Below are 21,555 nucleotides of genomic sequence, written 5' to 3' on the forward strand. Positions count from 1 at the left end.
ACAATTTTCTCTCTGATATCTTCACCTGTTTCCTCAGGGATTGCACGGAATCTCAAGCAATGTTCTTTATCTCTAAGTTCCATAACAGCAATATAATCCAAATTCTTTTCCAATTCCATATTTGTAATATCTATTCTATTCTCTAAGGTTTGCACCTTATCTTTAACATTTTTTACATCCTGTGTTAATTGCCCAATGTTATTTTTAATCTCACCCACTTCTGTTTTAATATGATCTTGTAAATCTTTAAAATCCTTTTTCATATTGCAAAATTCATCTTTAAGTTGTTGTCTGTCCTGTTTCATCTCTTGTTTCAACTCTTGTTTAAAATCACTAAATCCCTCCATAATTTTCTGGAACATGTCCATCCCTTCCTGTGTATCAATTGAAACTCTTCGCTCCAAAACTTTGGCTGCTTTCTTAGTTGTCATTCTTGAAGAAAAAAAAAAACCTTTTCTATTATTAGCCAATGTAGAGGTAAACAGTTTATTTTCTCCCAGCAACAAAAAAGTTAATATTCCAGGCCTGTTTAACCAACACAGTTCTTATCTCCAGCACATTCAGGAATGTAAAACAAATCCAGTTCTCAACATCCAGCAGTTAGTAAGATACACGAACAGCAGATTCGTTCAAAAAAAAAATTTAATCCAAAATAAAAAGAAATAAAATAAAATAAAAATTCTCATATATATTTCCTTCAAATAATCAAATCATCTTATCTAATAAGTTGACTCTTATCCGTTTAATCTTTGTAATTCCAGCTTTAAGCCAGCTTTTTGTCATAAAAAATAAAGCAGGTTCTTTGAATTGCTCCCTTCTTCCTTAGCTTTGTATAATACGAAAAAAAGTGTGACTCACCCAAGTTTCTGAATTGCCGATTCGTAAACAAGTCTCTTTTACGATAGTAATTTAAGTTAGTTGATAAGATTTAGACAGAAGGAGGCTAGCTCGTTAAAAACGTTTTTAAAAGAGAAACAAAAAAACGTCTCGCTTACTTTCAGCACAGCCTGTTGGAAATCCAGACTCTGTCTTCCGCTGCTAGAAATGCCTTCTTATCTCAGGGGGATTCCTGATCAAATCTAGCAATCTACAGCTCGACAGAGTTCCGTGGATAATCTCTTCGGTTCCCTTTTTATCTTGGAGAACATTTACGCCAGTCAAAAATTCCTCTTGACTGGCTTTTAACTGAAATAAGCTTCCTCTGAGATAGAGCTCACTCAGAGATGACCACCAGCCAGCACTCCTTCCGGGAAGTCCAACCAATTGGATACTAAGGCCTCTTGAAAGGAAATTTGGGCTGGTGGTAACAAAATACTCATAGCCCTTTCCCACCTCAGCTGCACAAGCCTAAAGTCAATGCTTAATCTTTTACCCCCGATATGGGCTCCCCCAGAAGGAGATATATGAGTTATTCTTGCCTGCCAGATAGTGGTTCCCTGGCGCTGAGCCAACAGTCAAAAAACTATTGTAGGCTTTTCCCTCTACCCCTGCCAAATTCAGCAAAGGAGGAAAAGGAAGCATATGGCAAGAGATGGACCATGGCACTTCTCCCTATTTTTCCTGTCATTTGTCTGAGGATAATCATGTATAAGTGAAATATAATTAATTAATTAAATTTCTATCCTGCCCAGGGCGATAAACGAGGGACAAAGCACTAAAAACATCTTAAAAGTAAAACAACAAAATACAACATCTTAAAAACATTTTTTTTTCAGAAAAAAACTTTTAAAAAATCTTAAAAGGACGTTCTGTTACAGACACAAACTGGGATAAAGTCTCTACTGAAAAGGCTTATTGAAAGAGGAAGGTCTTCAGTAGGCACCAAAAAGATAACAGAGATGACGCTTGTTTAATATTTAGGGAGGAGGAAATTTCAAAGGGTAGGTGCCACAACACTAAAGGTCCACTTCCTGTGTTGTGGAGCGGATCTCCTGATAAGAAGGTATCTGCAGGAGGACCTCACGTGAAGAATGCCTTGAACTTAGCCCAATAGCTAATGGGCAGCCAGGGCAGCTATTCTTTCAGCCACTGCATTTTGCACCAGCTGCAGCGTCCAGACCAACCTCAAGGGCAGCCCCACATAGAGCACATTACAGTAATCCAGCCTGGAGGTTACCAGTGCATGGACAACAGTGGTCAGGCTATCCTAGTCCAGAAACACCCACAGCTGTCTTACCAACCAAAACTGATAAAACGCAGTCCTAGCCACTGAGGTCACCTGGGCCTCTAGTGACATAGATGGATCCAGAAGCACCCCCAGACTATGAACCTGCACCCCACAGCACAACTGCCAGGGGCTGAAAGACAATCACCCAATGCTATTCTTTGAAACTGACCTCAGAAATAGGATAGAAACCACTGTAAAACAGTGCCTCCAATACCCATCTCACCAATTTGGCTCAGGATACCATGGTGAATGGTATCAAAAGCCACTGAGAAATCAAGTAAGAATAACAGGGTCATGCTCCCCCTTGTCCTTCTCACAATAAAGGTCATCTTTCAAGGCCTATTCAGTCCCATAACCAGGCCTGAACCCAGATTGGAATAGCTCAAGATAATCTGTTTCATCCAACAGTACTTGTAATTGTTGTACCAAAACCCTCTCAATCGCCTTTCCCTAAATAGGGGGGTATTTGCCACTGGGCGGTAGTTGTCACAAACCAATGGATCCAGAGTGGGCTTTTTCAGGAGCACATTAATTTCCATGTACAGGTGAATGATGCATTTTCAAGGAGACTATACTGGACCAGAAAACTCCATCTATTGGCTGCATTTTTCTAAATTTTATTGGACAGCTTCAAGAGAAAAATTGTAGTGTGATTTGTCTCCTACGGTATTGCAGAAGGCTGTAGATATTTCTGTCTTGCAATCATGAAGAAAATACAGACCTCTAAAAATCTGGTTAACCAAATTTATAATGATGAAGGTACTCTCATGTATCGGTATGGGTTGTCTCTTCCAATTTTTGTTTAGCTATATGCAATGCTCTTACTTTAGCTGGATTCAAGCATCATTAGTGTGATGAATGGTAGCCAATTTGAAATATCAGCTGTGATAATTACACAAATTAGCTAGTTTTCATTCTTTCTGTGGCAAAATACTGGATCACTCAAATTTGCTGATTAATACATCAGTAGGTTTTTAATGAGTTCCAGAGCTTCAGAAGTCATAACAAAATTGCCCACAGGGACTTGAGGTCTTATATGTTTATGTTCATTGGTTTCTCCATACAAGAAATTTAAAAATATTTAATTGTTGTAAACCGCCCAGAGAGCTTCGGCTATGGGGCGGTATACAAATGTAAATAATAATAATAATAATAATAATAATTCCAACATGCTTCCCTAGGCCCAAACACACCCCTCCTTTGAGCAAACAAAATACAGTTTGCAGTGGGGCAAATGAGGACATTTGCAAAAGCCTGTTAGTCAACATTATGAAGGGACTAAGCACAGCTCTTTCTAGGTTTGTAAATTACTGCACTGAACGCTGATGTAGATGTCACATAGGGAGCATGGTCTCAGGGCCAGCCCTACCATTGGGCAGTGAGGCAACCACCAAAACCTCAGACAGGAGATTTTGAAAGGACAGCTTATTGTTAGATTTTAAATGTATTATTGTTGTACTTTTATTGCCAGAGAGTAGTAAATATACTTATGGAATTTTTATGCCTCAGCTGCAAAAATTACTTAGCTGACCTTTGATACTGATACAAATTGACTTGATCGAGGAAGGGGGGTTCTGTCATTTGCTCCTGAGGCAGCAAAATGCCTTGGGCTAGCCCTGGAGGAATGCAATAATGGCCAGCATCTTAAACCCAGGAGGTGGGATTTATGTATGAACTCCCAGCTACTTGGTGCCCATGAATTGCATAGGAGAGAACTATTCTGACATCCAGAAAAGCTGTATAGTAACCCTTTAAGAGCTTTGGATTCAGTTGTGAGGCCAGCCCTCTGGATTCACAGAAGAGGATGTTGCTGCAAAAGGTCTTGTTTCTCCAGTATGGGAGTCAGTCTGTTACTGTTCCAAACAATAGTTCAATGGACAAAATCTTCTTGAAAATATTGATTAATCCACAGGTGGCAGCTGCCGCAGCTGATAGTAATAATGTTTTTGTGGTTGTTGTAACCATCTCACCTGTCATCTAAAAATCCCCAAGGTGATTTACAATAGATTACACAGTTCAGTACAAAGATATGGAAGTAGGGTAACTAATTTGGAGTGTGGAATAGTACTCCCATTTGTTCCCTTGATCATAAGAATATCAGAAGAGCCCTTCCGGATATGAGCAAAGACCCATCTTGTCCAGAATCTAGTTTTTCACAGTGGCCAACCATATGCCTATGGAAAGCCCACAAGTGGGACACAAGCACAACAGAAATCCCCATGTTCAGGGAATATATGTCTTTTGGTTTGTAGGGGAAGACATAGCTTGATGATGGAACAAATGCTTGACAGGCAGAAGAGCCAAGGTTCAATCCCCTGGATTTCCAAGTAGGATTGGAAAAGGCTCCTGTCTGAAACCCTGGAAAGCTGCTAAATAAGACCAATGGTCTTATTATACAGTGGCTTCCAATGTTCCACATCCATGATAAACATTTGGCCGTATGCCTCTCCATTCTATGCCTCTCCAGTGGCCACACATTCAGTGTTCTCATAGGAGAATAGGAGTAGACTATGCACTATCCCTGCCTAAATCTGTTAGCTGTATAAGCAGTGGTTACTAGTCTCTTTCAGCAATAGAAGTACAAAAAAATTACTGTACCAATTAGTATAAATCACAACTGCATAATTCTCAGTAGTAAAAATAAACAGCTATGAACTGCCATAATAAGCTGGTATGGCACTGAGCACATTATGCAGTCTGCTTTAAGGTTTGTCCATGTCATGTAGTCAGATAATATATGTTATGATACAGGGAAATGATATCTAATTGAGTAATAGCTTGCACTTTGCTTGAGACATTTGGAAGCTCAGCAGTATATACTCAGAGTTTCTGCATTCTATATTTGAGTCAAAGTATAGTCATAAAAAGCTGAGCCAAATCTCCCAGCCTGTCCTTACTGCTTGCATCCTCACCATCAGTTTTTTTATCCTGTAGATCCAGAGTTGCCAGCTGACCTGAAAAACTGGCCTGGCCTCCATTTATGTCTTAACAGCAGTTTTATCTGTGGAAATCAGCAAGTAAAGTATTTTACAGCACAGAGACATGCAACATCACAGCCTCATACCAGCAGGTCAAGCTGTTTCTAAGAAAGAGGAGCAGAGACCATTTAAAATTGGCAGCTCTGATAGGGACCGATGCAAAAGCTCACTTGTTGTGATATGACTTGATTGCAATCCTTGTGGCATGGCTTAACCGGAATCCAAGAACAATGCCAAATAGAGGTGGTCTCATTGGCATATTGATGGTTTCTAATTTTATATTCTGTGGATTCTTACTGAACAGCTTCATGTACACACAGAAAGCATTTAGGCTGCAATCCTGTGCACACTTACCTTGGAGTAAGCATTATTGAACTCAGTGGAACTTGTGTTTGAGTTACAGGATTTTACTGTGAGAGACTTTATAGTCTTTTTATGCAAAATTTAATTCATAATCATCACCATTATGGAAAAAGGAAAGATAAAATATAGAACTTTATGAGAGCTTGTGAAGAATATCTCCAGCAGATAGGAAGCATCCATCATAACCATTTAAGACATACATTTAGTTTCCAGAAGTAAAGGCATTTTATGTAAATAAATGGTTGAAGATGCATACAACTTATCCCTCTTTACTGTACATTACTAAGAAGCCAGTCAGGCCTTGGTAAGTAGTATGGTAAGCTAGAGAAGACATCCCAAGGTGGGTCACTGGAAGCCTCTAGAGAGTACTGATCATTCAGGGGCACAAGGGGTGTGAACCCCAATACATCAGCACATTTACTGTCAACGATGTAAGTGTTGGAAGTTGACAGCTACACCTCCCAGACCAGTTTGCACACAATGCACTGACAGACAACTCTTAACAGGTTTTGAATTTTTGGTCTCAACTCTCTGAGTTCTTTTGTTGACCCAGAAGTCACAGCAGTTTTGACTCCTGTCTCAGCAACAGCCACTCCTCTCTCCCACCTTATTACCCTTCAAGATTTTATTACAAAAATGAACATGGCAGCAACATAGAACAAGGATGCTTTTATTAAATGTTGAAGGCTATGACTAATCCTTACTAAGAATACTCAGCTTACAGAGAGTGCCGAACTATCAGATATACAACCATGAAAACATGTTGGTGTATTAACCACAGGCAGTCATTGCCCAATGCTTCTGTAATACAGTGTGATCATCCTTACCCAGCTAGCTTTTACTTATGCTAAACTAAATAATATTTGTCAAGCCAAGCCCCTATCTAGCCCCTAGACCCCTTATATTCCCTTTCCTATGTCCTTTATCTAAACACCCCACACTACAATATGTGTTCTATGATTTATATGGTCTATATGATATACTGTATGTACTAATAGTATATTGAGAGCTACTAAGAAGATTTTCTATCATGGTTAAAACCCTTACATTGTCAAGTTATTTTCGTAAAGTCACATATTATTCCTAGTACCAGCACTGTCTGGTAGATACAGTGGCTTTCTACTATATGTACTAGCTCAGTATACTATTTCTGTCGCCATGTACCAGTCCTAATGTACTTTTAAAAACCATGTCCTTGTTTTCTGTATGCCATCATCTCTCAATGTCGACACACTAATTTATTTCCTCCAAGTTACTTAGGCCTATTTGGTAGCTATGAATGTTCTAAAACTAGGCATAGCCTGCAGTAACAAAAGCAACAAAACCACTAATCACACAGACAAATACCTACAATGAACATTTTCCTTGTTTCATCTTGGGATGCTGAGGGTTCTGAATTAGCCAAAGGTCACCAGTGTAAGGTCTATTGATTTAATCAATGCCCAGACCACCCTCCTTCATTCACAGATATTTTTTAAAGGAGCAAAAAATAAAAAGGGACAGAAGTTGAAAAGCAAAAAAGAACATTTAAAGCATTGACACAGTTTTCATATTTCTCCTTCTGTCTAACAGATACATTATTTTTTCTTCTTTTTTGTATTTATTTACTTTTTGCTGTGTTGACCCAAACAACCCAACAAAAGAAATTATGTCCCAACCCAACAGGTAAAGAAACTGCAAAAAAATTGTGCTCTGAACATCAAAATACCCAAGAACAGAAAAGTAAAAAAGCAACTTTGTATTATAAACAAATTAAAACTGTCATAACCAATGAATACTCATTTGAAAAGATCAAATCAAAGTGAGTATAACTAAACCAAATGAATTTTGACCATAGGGCTTCCCAACGACTCTGTCTGTGTGTATCTATCTGTCTATAAAATATGCAACATATACAGATATGTATATGTTTCTGACCTGTGAGATTACATAAGCAATACGAAAGCATTGAAAGAGCAGATTTTCAGTTTTCCAAATAAATAAATATTTTGTTAATAACTTTACTGTTTTAAAATTCTATAGCACTAGTTACTTTGGGGTCCTAAACAGCATTCAAATCTCATCAGCTCTAAAGAAATGAATGTCTCTCTAAAATCATGTTCAGACACATAAAGGATTAGATGCATTTTCTTGTCTGTATCAAAGCAGAGCTACACAAGAGCAATCCTAAGATTTATAACTTAAATCCCTCATAGAAGATCATTTGATACTTCTTTAATAGTTATAATGTCTAGTAAAATTCTACAAATATCTCCCTCTATCATACTTCCTCCTTATTTTAAATTTGGAAAATGGGACATCAGGTATAGGAAACAGTCACAAATCTCTGGTTATACTTTGAAAAGCAAGCACCTACTTCATAGAATAGGCATTCTTCCATATCCTTCCCTGAGCATTGGCCTTATATATACTGTAGGTGATAGTGGCTACACAGTTAACTAAAGAATCCAAAAATTCACGTATACGAGGACTTGCAACAAAATGTTGCAGTGTGGAGTTCTCCAGTTCAGTGTTCTGTGCAGTGATGCCCACTTTATTCCATCCCCCCCCCAATTCTCAACCACCACCCCTATCAACATTATGTGACCACTGAGCATGCTCAGTCACCTTTGGTCTGTTTTTTGGAGGGGGTGCTTTTGCTCCCTACATTCTAGATATTTTTGTACTTCTGGAAACCTGGGGGGTTCCTCAAGCATAGCACAGCCTCTGTCTTGTTTCTTAGTGGCCCCATTTTGACTTTAATCCTGTCAGCACTCACCAGCTCAATTTATGAATATGATAGCAAGCATAAGATATTTATCTACGATCCACATTAATCCGGATTTATATATGCTATATAAAAAACTGGATGGTCTTTGCTTCCCTCAACTGCCTGACACATCAATACCCCAGAGCCCTGAGTAAATAAAGATACAGTAGTCTGGACTAAATATCATGCAGTTATGTTTTTAGTTGCCCATATAGAGCATGTTCAGAATTTAATCTGTTGAGAAACTAAACATTCCATCTTGCTCCATCACAACAATTGAATTATTTGTTTACTTTTAAGTGAAGAAGCGTGCACTTGGATCAGGTTAGCATTTTGCATGGTTAGTTTTCAAAGACTAGTTAAATCTTAGTAGAGCTACATGGGGGGAGGGTCCTTCACTCCCCTCTTTTTCACTCTTTTTATGATTGCTGTAGTGTAAACATTATAGGATGTCACAGCCTTTTTCCCCAATCTCAAGCTGATCACCAATCAAACTATATGTGAAGATATTTCACATTTCAGAGAAGTGTCATGCACCGGAAGAATGCACCCGAATTGTACCAGATGCATTTTGAGTACTACTTTGATTGTTTTACACATTTAATAGCTGTGAAACTGAAGTAGCACTAACTGGTACTTTTCCCTATACTTCACATTATTCTAGACTGGCATGTCTTGTGTACATAATTTAATGAAAACATTACTTAACTCAGCCAGATTAAGAAACAATTTAATTGATGGTCTTAAATAGAGTTTAGAGTTTGTCATGGCTACAAAGATTTTCTGTCACCACATGAAAGCAATTAATCAGTATGCAGAAGGTATTGCCTGTCCCATAGAGATGCTAATTTTGTGACATTTTAGAAACTCGTGTTCTACATTTACTGTTCACTCTGGATGGAAGCTAACTAGACACAGCTTGAGCTGAAAATGAAAAGACTACAAAATGTCACATTTTCATATCCCAGTGTTTTCTAATTGTGGAACTTTAGTTTTTAAATAGTTTTGGTTTTTAAAGTAGATTGAATGCTTAGCAGTAAAGTTGGTCACTATATACGTAAACTATAGAATATTATGCAGAAATAGTCATCTATGCATAATTTAAAGAGCCAGCTAGGATGTGATGGATCCTTGATTTAAAATGATAAAAAACAATTTATATTAAAGTCATTGAATGTTAATAACTGTTCTCCTCTATTTACAAGGCAGTGTAACAAATAGAAATGTCTACAATCTATGCACAATACACATATTACATAACTCATAACCTTATTATTCTACATATTAAATGTCAGCAATACTCCATCTCGGCTCAGATGCTGCTGTCATAAAGAAAGTCCATAAAGGATTTAATACATCAGTTCCAACAAATCATTGCAAAGAAATCTGAAAAGCAAAAGAAATAGGAGCAACTGCTTCCAGATGCTTTTGAAATTTTATTGGTAAAATTATTTTATGTTTTAATCACTTATTTTACAGTCCAAAACTACTAATTAGATATGATCCCCTAAAGGGTTGCAGAGAAGCATGCCTACAGATAATCTAACTTCTGTTGCTTTCTTACAAGCAGCATTAAAAGTTTATAGTGTTTATGACTCACCTAAAGCAGAATCGCAGATTTGCTGCTGTGGATGTGCAGGGGCACAGCTACAAGCCTCTATAAGCTCCTGAATTCTGAGGGTTAGAAGAAGTAGCAGTGAAAATAACAAAGTACTGAGTAGAGGATTCATGCTGCTTGAAACACAGCTTGCTGGCCAGCTTGAAGGAAATGTTCTTTCACTCTTGAGTTTTTATCTAAACTTCCTAATGACTGTCTGCTTTCTTCTTTGTGCAAATAGCAGTACAGTTTCAGCAGACTTAAAATGCTTTGATGGGGAAAGCTCTCTCTGCTCAGCCTGAACATATACTTATGTTAACTGGTTTCTAATGTCCCTGACATAAGACCACCTTTTTTCTTGCCCTGACACTTACTTGTAACCCCGCCTACCTTTAAGCAAAAAGCACATCATTGGTGAAAATATTGTATGACAGGTTTGTTGTACCATAGGAAAAGTTACCTTATTTGATTATATCACAATGGAGTTGTTATGAGTCATTGTCAGCAATAGTCATGAAGTCCTTCCAGAAAATATATTCTTCTTGATTTTAGAAGTTTTAGAAGATTTTTTTTTAAAAAAATAGTCATAAATTAGCCAGCAATATTGTATATTGTTTTCCATTTCTCCCATTGTCAAAGCAAAATGCATGTCAAAAGCTAATACTAACTTTCACTTTAAGGCTCAGCATTCATTTCAGCCCCTAACCTCTCCCTGCCCTTTTGAACATTTTCTTAGAATGATGTCTCTATGCTAGTTGCACAGATGATCATTCATAGAGAGGAAATATTAGAAGCATTGCTTCAGAGGTCTACACAATTGGTAAATGCGAGCAATACCAAAACAGGGTTGCAATAGAGCAGTGCAGCTGTTATCTGGTAATAGTATTGTTTTTAAAGTATTAATAGTTTTTAAAAGCCCTAACTCTTGTCTTTGTAAGATTGTAATTTAACATCATATTACCAGTAATCTGAAATAGGGGTGTGCAATTTGTAAATATTTTCTCCCTCTGCTAAGTGTGCTTCTTTTTGGGAACATGGGGGACAGGCAGGATTTGGCCTCAAAGTGAGCAAAAGTGTTTGCCTTCATACAGGAATGGCAATAATTCCATTGAGAGCAGATAAAGTAGAAATGAGGCAGGAGGAGAAGTGTAAAGATGTATGAGGTGTAGGCATGTAGAGAAGCACTTCCATTGTCTGGCTGCAGCAGCCCAAGAGGCAGATGTCCTCTCATCTACCCATTCATAATTAAATAGCAAGAGGTAGGAAGCATTGTGCTGTACATTTCATTGCACTGTTAATTTAGGTGTTCATCTTGGAAATTCAAGCTCCACTTCTTGTCAATCGCATGGAAGCCCTTCACAAATAATCCCCCTTTGTGCATGTTATCACACAATGTGATCCCTGATTGGCTTGGGTCACATACTGATTAGGATCACAAACTGAGGAGGGGGGAATGGCAGTGGAGCAGCAGCAGATAGGATCTCAAAGAAAGCAAGGATGTCCAGGCCAGGGAGCACACATATCATCAACTCCTGACAGAACCATGAAGGGCTTGAGAGAACTGCTGTGACAGCCTCTCCCCTCCTTCTCTGGGGCTGTTTAAGGAAGACCTGTGTGACCTGAGGGAAAACAGAAGGGAGGAAGCCCAATCCAGGAAACTTGGGCCATCCGTTCCCAACTGGCCTGGGAGGAATCTATATTTTGTACCAAGTGTTAGGAAGCTTTGGCTCTCCAGATGTTCCTGAACTACAGCTCCCCCATCACTCTGGCCATTTTATGCTTGGAAGTATGTTTCCCACTTTAATTTAGAGAGAGGGCAACATGCAAATCCATAGGGTCCCTCCATTGAGTTCCTTATGTCTTTGAGCTTAGTCCACCTATTATCGAGGCATGGGACGTACGTTGGAAGCATGTCAGGCAGCAGTTTGGCAGTTTACTGTAATCCCTGTTAATCAGCAGCTAATTATTGTAATGCCAATTGGTACAGGGTTATCCATGAAAAAAGTAACTGCTAATTACTCAGGAGTAATTGCTCTTCTGTAGAACAGTTGTATCTCACATGCAGTGTTCTAGTCAACCTGTGAACGCTCTGATTTTGGGTAAACTATTCAGTGGGTAGTGTTCTGCACCCCATGGCTCCATAGAAGTGAAAGTTACTCTTCCTTAGTTTATCTCTTGGCCAACACATATAAAAAAATATATCAAAGGATCAGCCTGCTTGCCATGTGGCAGCAGCAGAGAAATTAAAACTTCTTAGTGCCTCTTCAATAAACTGGCCCTTTAACTCTGGTGTTGTACTGTTGAAGTTGAAGTTTATGGCCAGTTTCATGCTGTTTTAGGAAATTAGTTGTCTGTCCTTCCTACTGTCTTGAAAATTTATTGTTTTTAACCTGCTGATTATTACAAAAAAAATAATTTTCACAAGCTGCTTGAACTGTGTAAATTAAGATGCCAGTTTCTTAATGTTATTAGGAAAAACAGAATTTCAATAAAACAACCACAGTAGTGACCCTTCATCTCATATGGCTCATCAGTGGTTCTGAATGGTGTTCATGCAACATGCTAAATCCCCACCCCAATATGTTGTACTGTTCTGTAGTTTTCATACAAAAGCATTTTCAGAGATAACATGTATCTGTTTACTAAACTATCAGGTATCCATAAACATGTCACTAGAGATGATCATTTTTAATGTGTAGACATATATATGACAGAATACTGTGTGCACAAAACCTTATTATATGTAACAGGTGCACACAGCAACATTTGCAAACTAAGACTATAATCCTAAACACACTTACTAGGGAATAAGCCCCACTGTATGCAGTGAGAATTCCTGCTTAGTAAACATTAGAATTGGATTGTAAAGCATTATAAAGAATAAGTCCCAGTGGATTCCATGGACTTTACCTTAGTGGGATTGTGCTGCATAATTATAAACGTGAATATGCAGTTAATTGTTAACACATGTATCTACTGGGAACCTGAGTGTGTGAACCTGCCACCCACATGTCTCATTAAACACGCCTCCTTGAGAGGAGGGGGATCTTTTGCTAGGGATAAATGAAGCACTTTGCCTTGAAATGTGCCTAAATAGTGTGTGTATAACCCAAAAAAATGCAGGTCCAAACCAGACTAAAGCAAAGCTTTCTTTTATTGAGAGAAAGGGAATAGTGATACAAAATTGCTGGGTGCATGGAAGCATTAATCATTAATAGCCTAACCCATTCATAACTTTAAACTAAAGAGATAAAAAGTCCCTATTGCTATAAGGAATGACAGGTAGCAGAGATTACCTATCCTAGGCCCAGGAATGGGCAGTGGAATACAGTTGAAGTGATGTGAAGGAACTCTGACCAAAAAGCAGGAAGGAATCTCTTTGCCTCAAGGTTTGCACCGAGACACAGACTCCCTTCCCAATCTGTGGTCTGCAGTCCTGCGCTGCGTTCCTTGAGAGCGTAGTCACACATGTTGGAGCTCAGGTCACCGTCTTGGGTCTCAAACCCCACTCTTAAATACACTTTCCTTCTTACAAATCAACATGAAAAGGAGGGGTCTGGGAATGAGATGCTGTCATGTTGTGTGTGTATTTCTTGCTGACACTCAGAAAAACTAGTTCTGCTCTCTTTGAATGCTGTCTTTGAAACAATGGAATTGAAGCCCTCCTTGGATCCCCAAGATTTGAACAACTTTTGCCCAATCTCAAACTTACCATTCTTGGGCAAGGCGGTTGAGCAGGTGGTGACGAAGCAGTTGCAAGCGCAATTGGAGGAAGCGGATTATCTGGATCCATTTCAGTCGGGTTTCAGGCCTGGACATGGGACTGAAACAGCCTTGGTCGCCTTGGTGGATGATATGAGGAGAGCGTTGGATAGGGGTGAGTGCACCTTCCTCGTCCTCCTGGACCTCTCAGCGGCTTTTGATACCGTTGACCATGGTATCCTTCTAGATCGCCTGGAGGGGTTAGGCATAGGGGGCACTGTATTGCAGTGGTTCCATTCCTTCCTCTCTGATAGGCACCAAAGAGTAGCATTGGGGGATGAGGTTTCGGACCCTTTGTCTCTCACTTGTGGGGTGCCACAGGGTTCCATCCTCTCCCCGATGCTATTTAACATCTATATAAAGCCGCTGGGGACTATCATCAGGAGATTTTGGCTGCAGTGTCACCAATATGCGGATGACACGCAGCTCTGTCTCTCATTTAAATCTTCACCGAGGTTGGCTGTAGAAACCCTATCCAAGTGCCTGGAATCAGTGAGTGGCTGGATGGGAAGGAATAAGCTGAAGCTGAACCCCGACAAAACCGAGGTACTGTTCGTTGGAGACAAGGGAAGGTTAGGGGATTTGGACCTGGTGCTCAATGGGGTACAATTGCCCCTGAAAGACCAGGTCCGTAGCCTCGGGGTCATTCTTGACTCCCAACTGTCCATGAAAGCTCAGGTTTCAGCTGTGAGCCGGGCAGCACTGTATCAACCCCATCTGATATGGAGGCTACACCCCTACCTTCCCAATCATCTGCTCCCATCGGTGGTACATTCCCTGGTCTCCTCTCACCTAGACTACTGTAATGCGCTCTACGTGGGGCTACCCTTGAAAATGGTCCGGAAGCTGCAACTGGTACAGAACTCTGTGGCGTGCCTGATTAATGGCAGCCGCTGGCAAGATCATATCACTCCAGTGCTAAAAGAGTTGCACTGGTTACCAGTTGCTTACCGGGCCCAATTCAAGGTGTTGGTTTTGACCTTTAAATCCCTACACTGTTTTGCCCCAGTCTATCTAAAGGAGCACCTCCAGCATCATCAGCTATGCCACCCAACAAGATCAGCCTCAAAAGACCTTCTCTCCATCCCATCAGTCAAAACAGCCAAACTGGTGAGGACTAGAGAGAGGGCTTTTTCAGTTGTGACCCCCACCCTGTGGAACTCCCTCCCAAATGATCTCCGCCATGCCCCTTCCATGATGAGTTTCCACTGGGCCTTGAAGACCTGGCTCTTCAGGAACACTTTTGGGGTGGGCTAGATTTTATCTTCATTGTTTTTAGATTTTTAATGTCTAGGTATTGTATGCCTATTTTGTACGTCACCCAGAGTGGCTGGACAGCCAGCCAGATGGGCAACCAATAAATAAATAAATAAATAGAATTTCTCTAGTGCTTGCAGACACTTTGCTCCGATGCTTTTAGGTAGGTGTGTCAGTCATTCCCCTCTCCACGCCCACTCCCTCCTCCTCCCTTTGTTCATTTCATTTCCTCTGGGCTCAAGAGAAGTGTTTGGCTGCTGGCCTGCAAGCCTGCTGAAAACTGTGTTTTATTTTTCTTCTCCCCCTAACTTGTGCACAAAAGCATAACACTGTTCAAACAAATATTTGTATTTCAGCTGGATTGCAACAGTGAAAATACAAATAATCGCACTTTAGGGTGTTTTTTAATGAAACCTACTCTGGAGCAAACTGAACATGCTCAGTTGCGAAGGTAACCAGAGGAAGTGGAATTTTGACCTTAAGAGGGCATGGTTATTAGGAAGCTGCATGATTGATCCTTTCCTTTCAATGTGAATGAAAAAACGTGTTTGCAACTGGCTTTTGAGCCTTTACTGTGGACTGTGCAAACAGAAAACGAAGGTAAAAACAGTGTTTTTAATACAATGCTATGCTCCCATGTGGATAAGCCCTAAGACAGAAAACTCAGCATCCCACAGCCAGTCAGGATTCCTAATCAAAAACCAAAACCAAAAATATCCTGGCAGCCAGTCAGCCAACATCGCAGAAATCCCCATGCAACACAACCTGACCCCAGGCACAGCAGTTAGTGTAGAATGTTGTGGCACGATTGCTGACATGAGTGAGACCCTACCAGCACATAATACCTCTGTTCTGAAATCTGCACTGATTGCTAATTTGCTACCAGGCCAAGTTCAAGGTGCGCTTTCCATATTAGGGGTGCCACATAGTACATGTTCTGCTCTTGTAAGAAATCAGTCCCTTAGTGTGGCACCACCTACGCTTTAGAACTCCCTGCCTATTGACATTAGGCAGACACCTTCATTGCACTCTTTTCAGCACCTGCTAAAAACATTCTTGTTTAGGCAAGCCTACCCAGGCATGTAGAAGCTATGGTGTTTTTAATCTGTTTTTAACTCATTATTGGTTTTATTATTTTGAATGCTTTAAAATACCTGTCATTAACTGTTTTTGCCAATAATTTTATTGCTTTAATTCCTTCTGTAAACCGCTTGGATATTTTTTACAATAAAGCGGTATAGAAATGTTGTAAATAAAATACATAAATAAATTTTGTACTCGCTGTGGCCCTTGGGTCTCTTTCCACTTTTAAGAACAAAGGAATGTACCAACTCAAGCCATTTCATACCATCGAGCTCAGTACTGATGACATGAGCTAGCATTGGCTCTCCAAGATTCGAGGCAGTCTTTTCCAGAAATTGAATTTTGGACCTTTGCATGCAAACCATATGCCCTACCACTAAGCTACAGCCCTTCCCCTGTTTAAAAAAGTATTTAAAATTATTCTTTTCAATTCACTAATGAATGCATATAATACCTAGGGCACATCCACATCATTCATTTAAAGCACATTAAACACACATTTGAAAAACATGAATCACACCAAAGAATCATGGAAACTGTAGTTTCTTAAGGGTGGTGGGAACAATAACTGAGGGGGAACCTACACTTCCCAGGATTCTTCAGGTGAAATCATGCACTTTAAATGCAAGTTGGATGTGCTTTAAATGTATGGTGTGGATCTACTTAAACTTTGCCTGCATGTAAATTATTTTAATTAATTTTTAAAAATTGAAATGAGCTATTACGTTTACTGGGTGACCACGGGCTACTTACCATCTCTCAGACAGTTGGTCATTGCAGCTTTTTTTAAAAAAAGAAAAAATATAATCAGTATTAGTTTCTTACATAATAAAAGCAGTGATTTATTTATTTATTATTCGATTTATATCCTGCCCTTCCTCCCAGCAGGAGCCCAGGGCAGCAAACAGAAGCGCTAAAAACACTTTAAAACATCATAAAAACATACCTTAAAATACATTAAAACAAAACAACATTAAAAACATTTTTAAAAGCTTTAAAAACATCTTTTTAAAAAGGGTTAAAACATTATAAAATATATATATATTAACAAGCAATTCTAACACAGACGCAGACTGGGATAGGTCTCAACTTAAAAGGCTTGTTGAAAGAGGAAAGTCTTCAAAAGGCGCCAAAAAGATAGCAGAGATGGTGCCTGGCTAATATTCAAAGGGAGGGAATTCCACAGGGTAGGTGCCACCACACTAAAGGTCCGTTTCCTATATTGTGCAGAACAAACCTCCTGATAAGATGGTATCTGCAGGATGCCCTCACCTGCAGAGTGCAGTGATCGACTGGGTATATAAGGGGTAAAACTGTCTTTCAGGTATCCTGGTCCCGAGCTGTATAGGGCTTTGTACACCAAAACTAGTACCTTGAACTTGGCCCGGTAGCAAATGGGCAGCCAGTGCAATTCTTTCAGTAGCGGGGTGACATGTTGGCAATACCCTGCCCCAGTGAGCAGTCTCACCGCCGCATTTTGCACCAGCTGCAGCTTCCAGACCAACCTCAAGGGCAGCCCCACATAGAGCGCATTACAGTAATCCAGCCTGGAGGTTACCAGTGCATGGACAACAGTGGTCAGGTTATCCTGGTCCAAACACGCCCGCAGCTATCTTACCAGCCGAAGCTGGTAAAAGGCACTCCTAGCCACAGAGGTCACCTGGGGCTCTAGCTCTAAAGATGGATCCAGGAGCACCCCCAGACTATGGACCTGCTCTTTCAGAGGGAGTACAACCCCATCCAAAGCAGGTAACTGACCAATTATCTGAACTCGGGAACCACCAACCCACAGTGCCTCCATCTTGCTAGGAATCAGACTCAGTTTATTGGCCCCATCCAGCCCACCACTGAGTCCAGGCACCAGTCCAGGGCTTGCACAGCCTCTCCTGATTCAGATGTTATAGAGAAATAGAGCTGGGTATCGTCAGCATACTGCTGACATGTCGCCCCAAATCTCCTGATGACTGCTCCCAAGGGCTTCATATAGATGTTAAACAGCATGGGGAACAAGATGGTACCCTGAGGCACCCCACAGCACAACTGCCAGGGGGCCGAAAGACAGTCACCCAATGCTATTCTCTGAGAGCGACCTTGGAGATAGGATCGGAACCACTGTAGAACACTTCCTGCAATACCCATCTCACCAAGTCAGCCCAGAAGGATAGCATGGTCAATGGTATCAAAAGCCACTGAGAGATCAAGTAAGAATAACAGGGTCGCACTCCCCCTCTCCTTCTCCTGATAAAGATCATCCATCAGGGCAACCAAGGCCAATTCAGTCCCATAACCAGGCCTGAACCCAGACTGGGATGGGTCAAGATAATCTGTTTCATCCAAGTGTACTTGCAATTGCTGCGCCACAACCCTCTCAATCACCTTCCCTAGGAAGGGGGTATTTGCAACCGGTCGGTAGTTGTCACAAACCAATGGGTCCAGGGTGGGCTTTTTCAGTAGTGGTCGGGTAACTGTCTCTTTCAAGACGGCTGGGACCACTCCCTCCTGCAATGATGCGTTGACCACACCCTGGATCCACTCGGTGAGACCCCCTCGGCAAGCTTTAATAAGCCAAGAAGGGCAAGGATCGAGAGGACACGTTGCTGGCCACATCGTCGCAAGCATCTTGTCCACGTCATCAGGCCGCATCAACTGAAACTGTTCCCAAGAAGTTGCAGCAGACGTTGCACTGGACACCTCATTGGGAACTACAGTAGATGTGGATGGGGCATCAAGACTGCTACCGAGGTGAGCAACTTTACCCTCAAAGTGCCTTGCAAACAATTCACAGTGGGCCTCCGAAGGGTCTAAAACTCCATTTCCTGGAGTTGATGTCAACAGACCCCTGACAATACAGAAAAACTCCACCGGACGGCTACTTGAGGATGCGATGGAGGCAGAGAAGTGGCGTTCTTTGCTGCCCTCACCACCACACAGTAGGCATGGTTATGATGTTTTACTCGTGCCTGATCAGCCTCACAGCACGTCTTTCACCACTTGTGCTCTAGCCGTTGTCCAGCCTGTTTCATTGCCCTTAGCTCAGTGGTGTACCAAGGTGCAAGCCGGGCTCCACAATGCCAGAGAGGGCACTTGGGGGCAACCATGTCAAGAACCCGACGCACCTTGCTGTTCCACAGCGTGACAAGGGCCTCAACAGGGTCACCTGCTCTATCTACTAGGAACTCCCCCAGGGCATTCAGGAATCCTGTGGATTCCATTAGGCTTCGGGGGTGGACTGTCTTAATCTGTCCACCACCCCTGCAGGGAAGGATTGGAGCCATAAGTCTAAACTTCACCAGGAAGTGATCTGACCATGACAATGGGGTGACATCCACCCCCCTATCTCCAGACAACCCCTTCCTCCATCTGGAGCAAAAACCAAGTCAAGGGTGTCTCCTGCCCTATATGTTGGGAGACAGCCTCATGGTCGTCATGGAGGCCATGAAGTCCTGAACCAGAACACTAGAGGCAGCCTTCATGTGGACATTGAAATCACGCAGCACTATCATTCTGGTCTCCTCCAACGCCACAACCGAGACAGCCTCCGCCAGCTCGGTCAGAGAAGCTGTCGGGCAGCAGGGTGGATGATACACCAGCAGCAATTCTAGTTTACTGTCTCCTCAGCCCAACACCAGGTGCGGGTCCTCACAGCCAGCTCTAAGACAGTGGTTTCCTGGTGACAGAGATGGAACTTCTGTAGACCACAGCACCGAATATCCAGGTGGGCAAAGTTGGGTCAGATCAACTCCTCCAAGCTCACCCACCCAGGTCTCAGTAATGCACACCAAATCGGCACCTTCATCAACAGTCAAATCATGGATGAAAGTGGTCTTATTGTGTACTGTTCTCCTGTGCATGGAAAGATGATATCAGGTGGGTAATTAGCTCCACCTAGTGGTTGAAGGCAAAAGAGTACTGCTGACGTTTTATTGTAGATCCCTTCCTGGTCTGCGCCTGCTCCGTGCTCAGTTTTCTCTTTTGCCTTCACTCGAAAGTGGTTGGATCCTCTCTGTCTCCGTTGGTTCAGGCTTGTATTGTTTGTTTAGGTTTCATGTGTCATTTTACTGTTGTTCTTTCCCTCCGTGTGTTTTTATTCCTCTTCCTTCTAAAAAAAGTTTTTAAAAAAACAGTTCCTTGTGTCTTTTCCTCGAAGCCTTTCTCCATGGCGAGGAGCGACTAGCCCCTCTCCGCGGCTCCTGGGGCTGTCGGCCTCTTCAGGCTCCCTCTCCAGCCGAGTTTGCTGCCGTTTCTCCTTGGAGAGCTAGCAACAGCGTTGGCAGCTTTAGTTTGGAGACAGCTTCCCTGGGGCTCAGCGTCCACCTAGTTTTTTCGCACTCCTTTTGTGAGCGGCTTTCGTTTTCCCCGCTCTATAGCAGTGGGGGGGGCAGACGCACAATCGCAGTAGGGAGGACGACTACAGTCGCTGCTGGTTTTTTCTGCTTGCCCAGCCCTTTACCAAGACAGTGCGGTTACTCACCGCCAGCGAGAGTCTTTCCTTTATTAACCCTATAAGTCCTGCAGTGTGTGCCCGTGATGGGGAAAGCCACACACAAGACGAAACACCTCTCGAAGGGGTTGAAACCGCTCCCCCGCGTGCCTGCAATAGGTGCAGCATCAGAGCCCCTTCCCACCCTGGGTTCAGGGCAGTCGCAGTCTTCGGGGGATCATGCAGATATGGCGGTGGCCCGCTCCTCTACCGTCAGGCATGAGGTGGCTGAGGCTCAGGTTCTGGCGGGCAGGGTGGCTACGGAAGGCAGGTTGCCTATCCCATATAAGGGAACCTGTAGAGACAATCAGGGTCCTGTCCACCATACAAGGGATCAGAGGGACCTGGAACCCCTGTCTGATGAGGAAGGCAGCCAGTCTCACCCTTCCTTGGGCGCTATTTTTTCTACTACCTCCTCTCCTGAGGCCTTTACAGGGTTTTTGGAGGAGCCAATCCCTGTCCAACAGATCCAAGATGCTGAAGGGCACAGGCTCCACTCATCCCACACTCAGGCTCGCCCTATACAGTTATACCTATCAGCACATTCAATTCAACAACTGAAGGAGCAGCTTAGGGATGCCCTCTTAATGGATCTGGCTAGAGATTTGTCTTCTCAAGCTACATCGGGCCCACAGCCTTCACGGAACCCACCTGCAAATCACTTGAGAGCAAATACACGCCCTTCCCCCAGCCGCACATCTCCAGATCCCTATGCGGCATCTCAAGGCAGGCACCTTCAGCCCCAGAGCAGGAGCTTATAGACACAGAACACGACTTGATTGTCTTGGATGAAGAGGAATGGAGTGGGGAGTCAGAATCTGAGGAGATTTTATCTACTAGGATATTTCAAGAGCCTCATTTCCTTCCTCTGCTATGCAAGGCGATGGAAGCCCTTACCCTCACCTCTGCAGAGGATTCTCCTACTCCATCCTCCTCGAGAGTCTCAGCAGTATGTCCAGATCCAAAACCTAGGTCTAGAGTGTTGAAGCTTCCTTCTCCCGAAGGTGCTCAAATCAGAATTCGGCATTCCTTTGCAATTCAAAAAATCGGTTTCCTCAGCCAATAAATATTATATGCTGGAACAACCGATCATGGATCAGCTGAAGGTCCCACTCATAG

The 21,555-nt window shown here is 42.0% G+C and overlaps 2 protein-coding genes across 2 annotated transcripts in view; one reads left to right on the forward strand and one right to left on the reverse strand.

Moving 5' to 3' along the window:
- The window catches only part of TIMP4 (TIMP metallopeptidase inhibitor 4), a 43,196-nt gene extending 33,040 nt beyond the window's left edge, over window positions 1–10,156 (reverse strand). Inside the window, exon 1 of the mRNA XM_061621994.1 lies at window positions 9,858–10,156. Within this exon, the coding sequence (XP_061477978.1) occupies window positions 9,858–9,987 (130 nt within the window). The 5' untranslated portion in view covers window positions 9,988–10,156. The remainder of the gene's footprint in view (window positions 1–9,857) is intronic.
- The window catches only part of SYN2 (synapsin II), a 376,832-nt gene that overhangs the window by 258,509 nt on the left and 96,768 nt on the right, over window positions 1–21,555 (forward strand). The gene's annotated exons all lie outside the window — the stretch shown is intronic.

This window comes from Rhineura floridana, chromosome 3 (assembly GCF_030035675.1).
Source record: "Rhineura floridana isolate rRhiFlo1 chromosome 3, rRhiFlo1.hap2, whole genome shotgun sequence".
Lineage (NCBI taxonomy): Eukaryota > Metazoa > Chordata > Lepidosauria > Squamata > Rhineuridae > Rhineura > Rhineura floridana.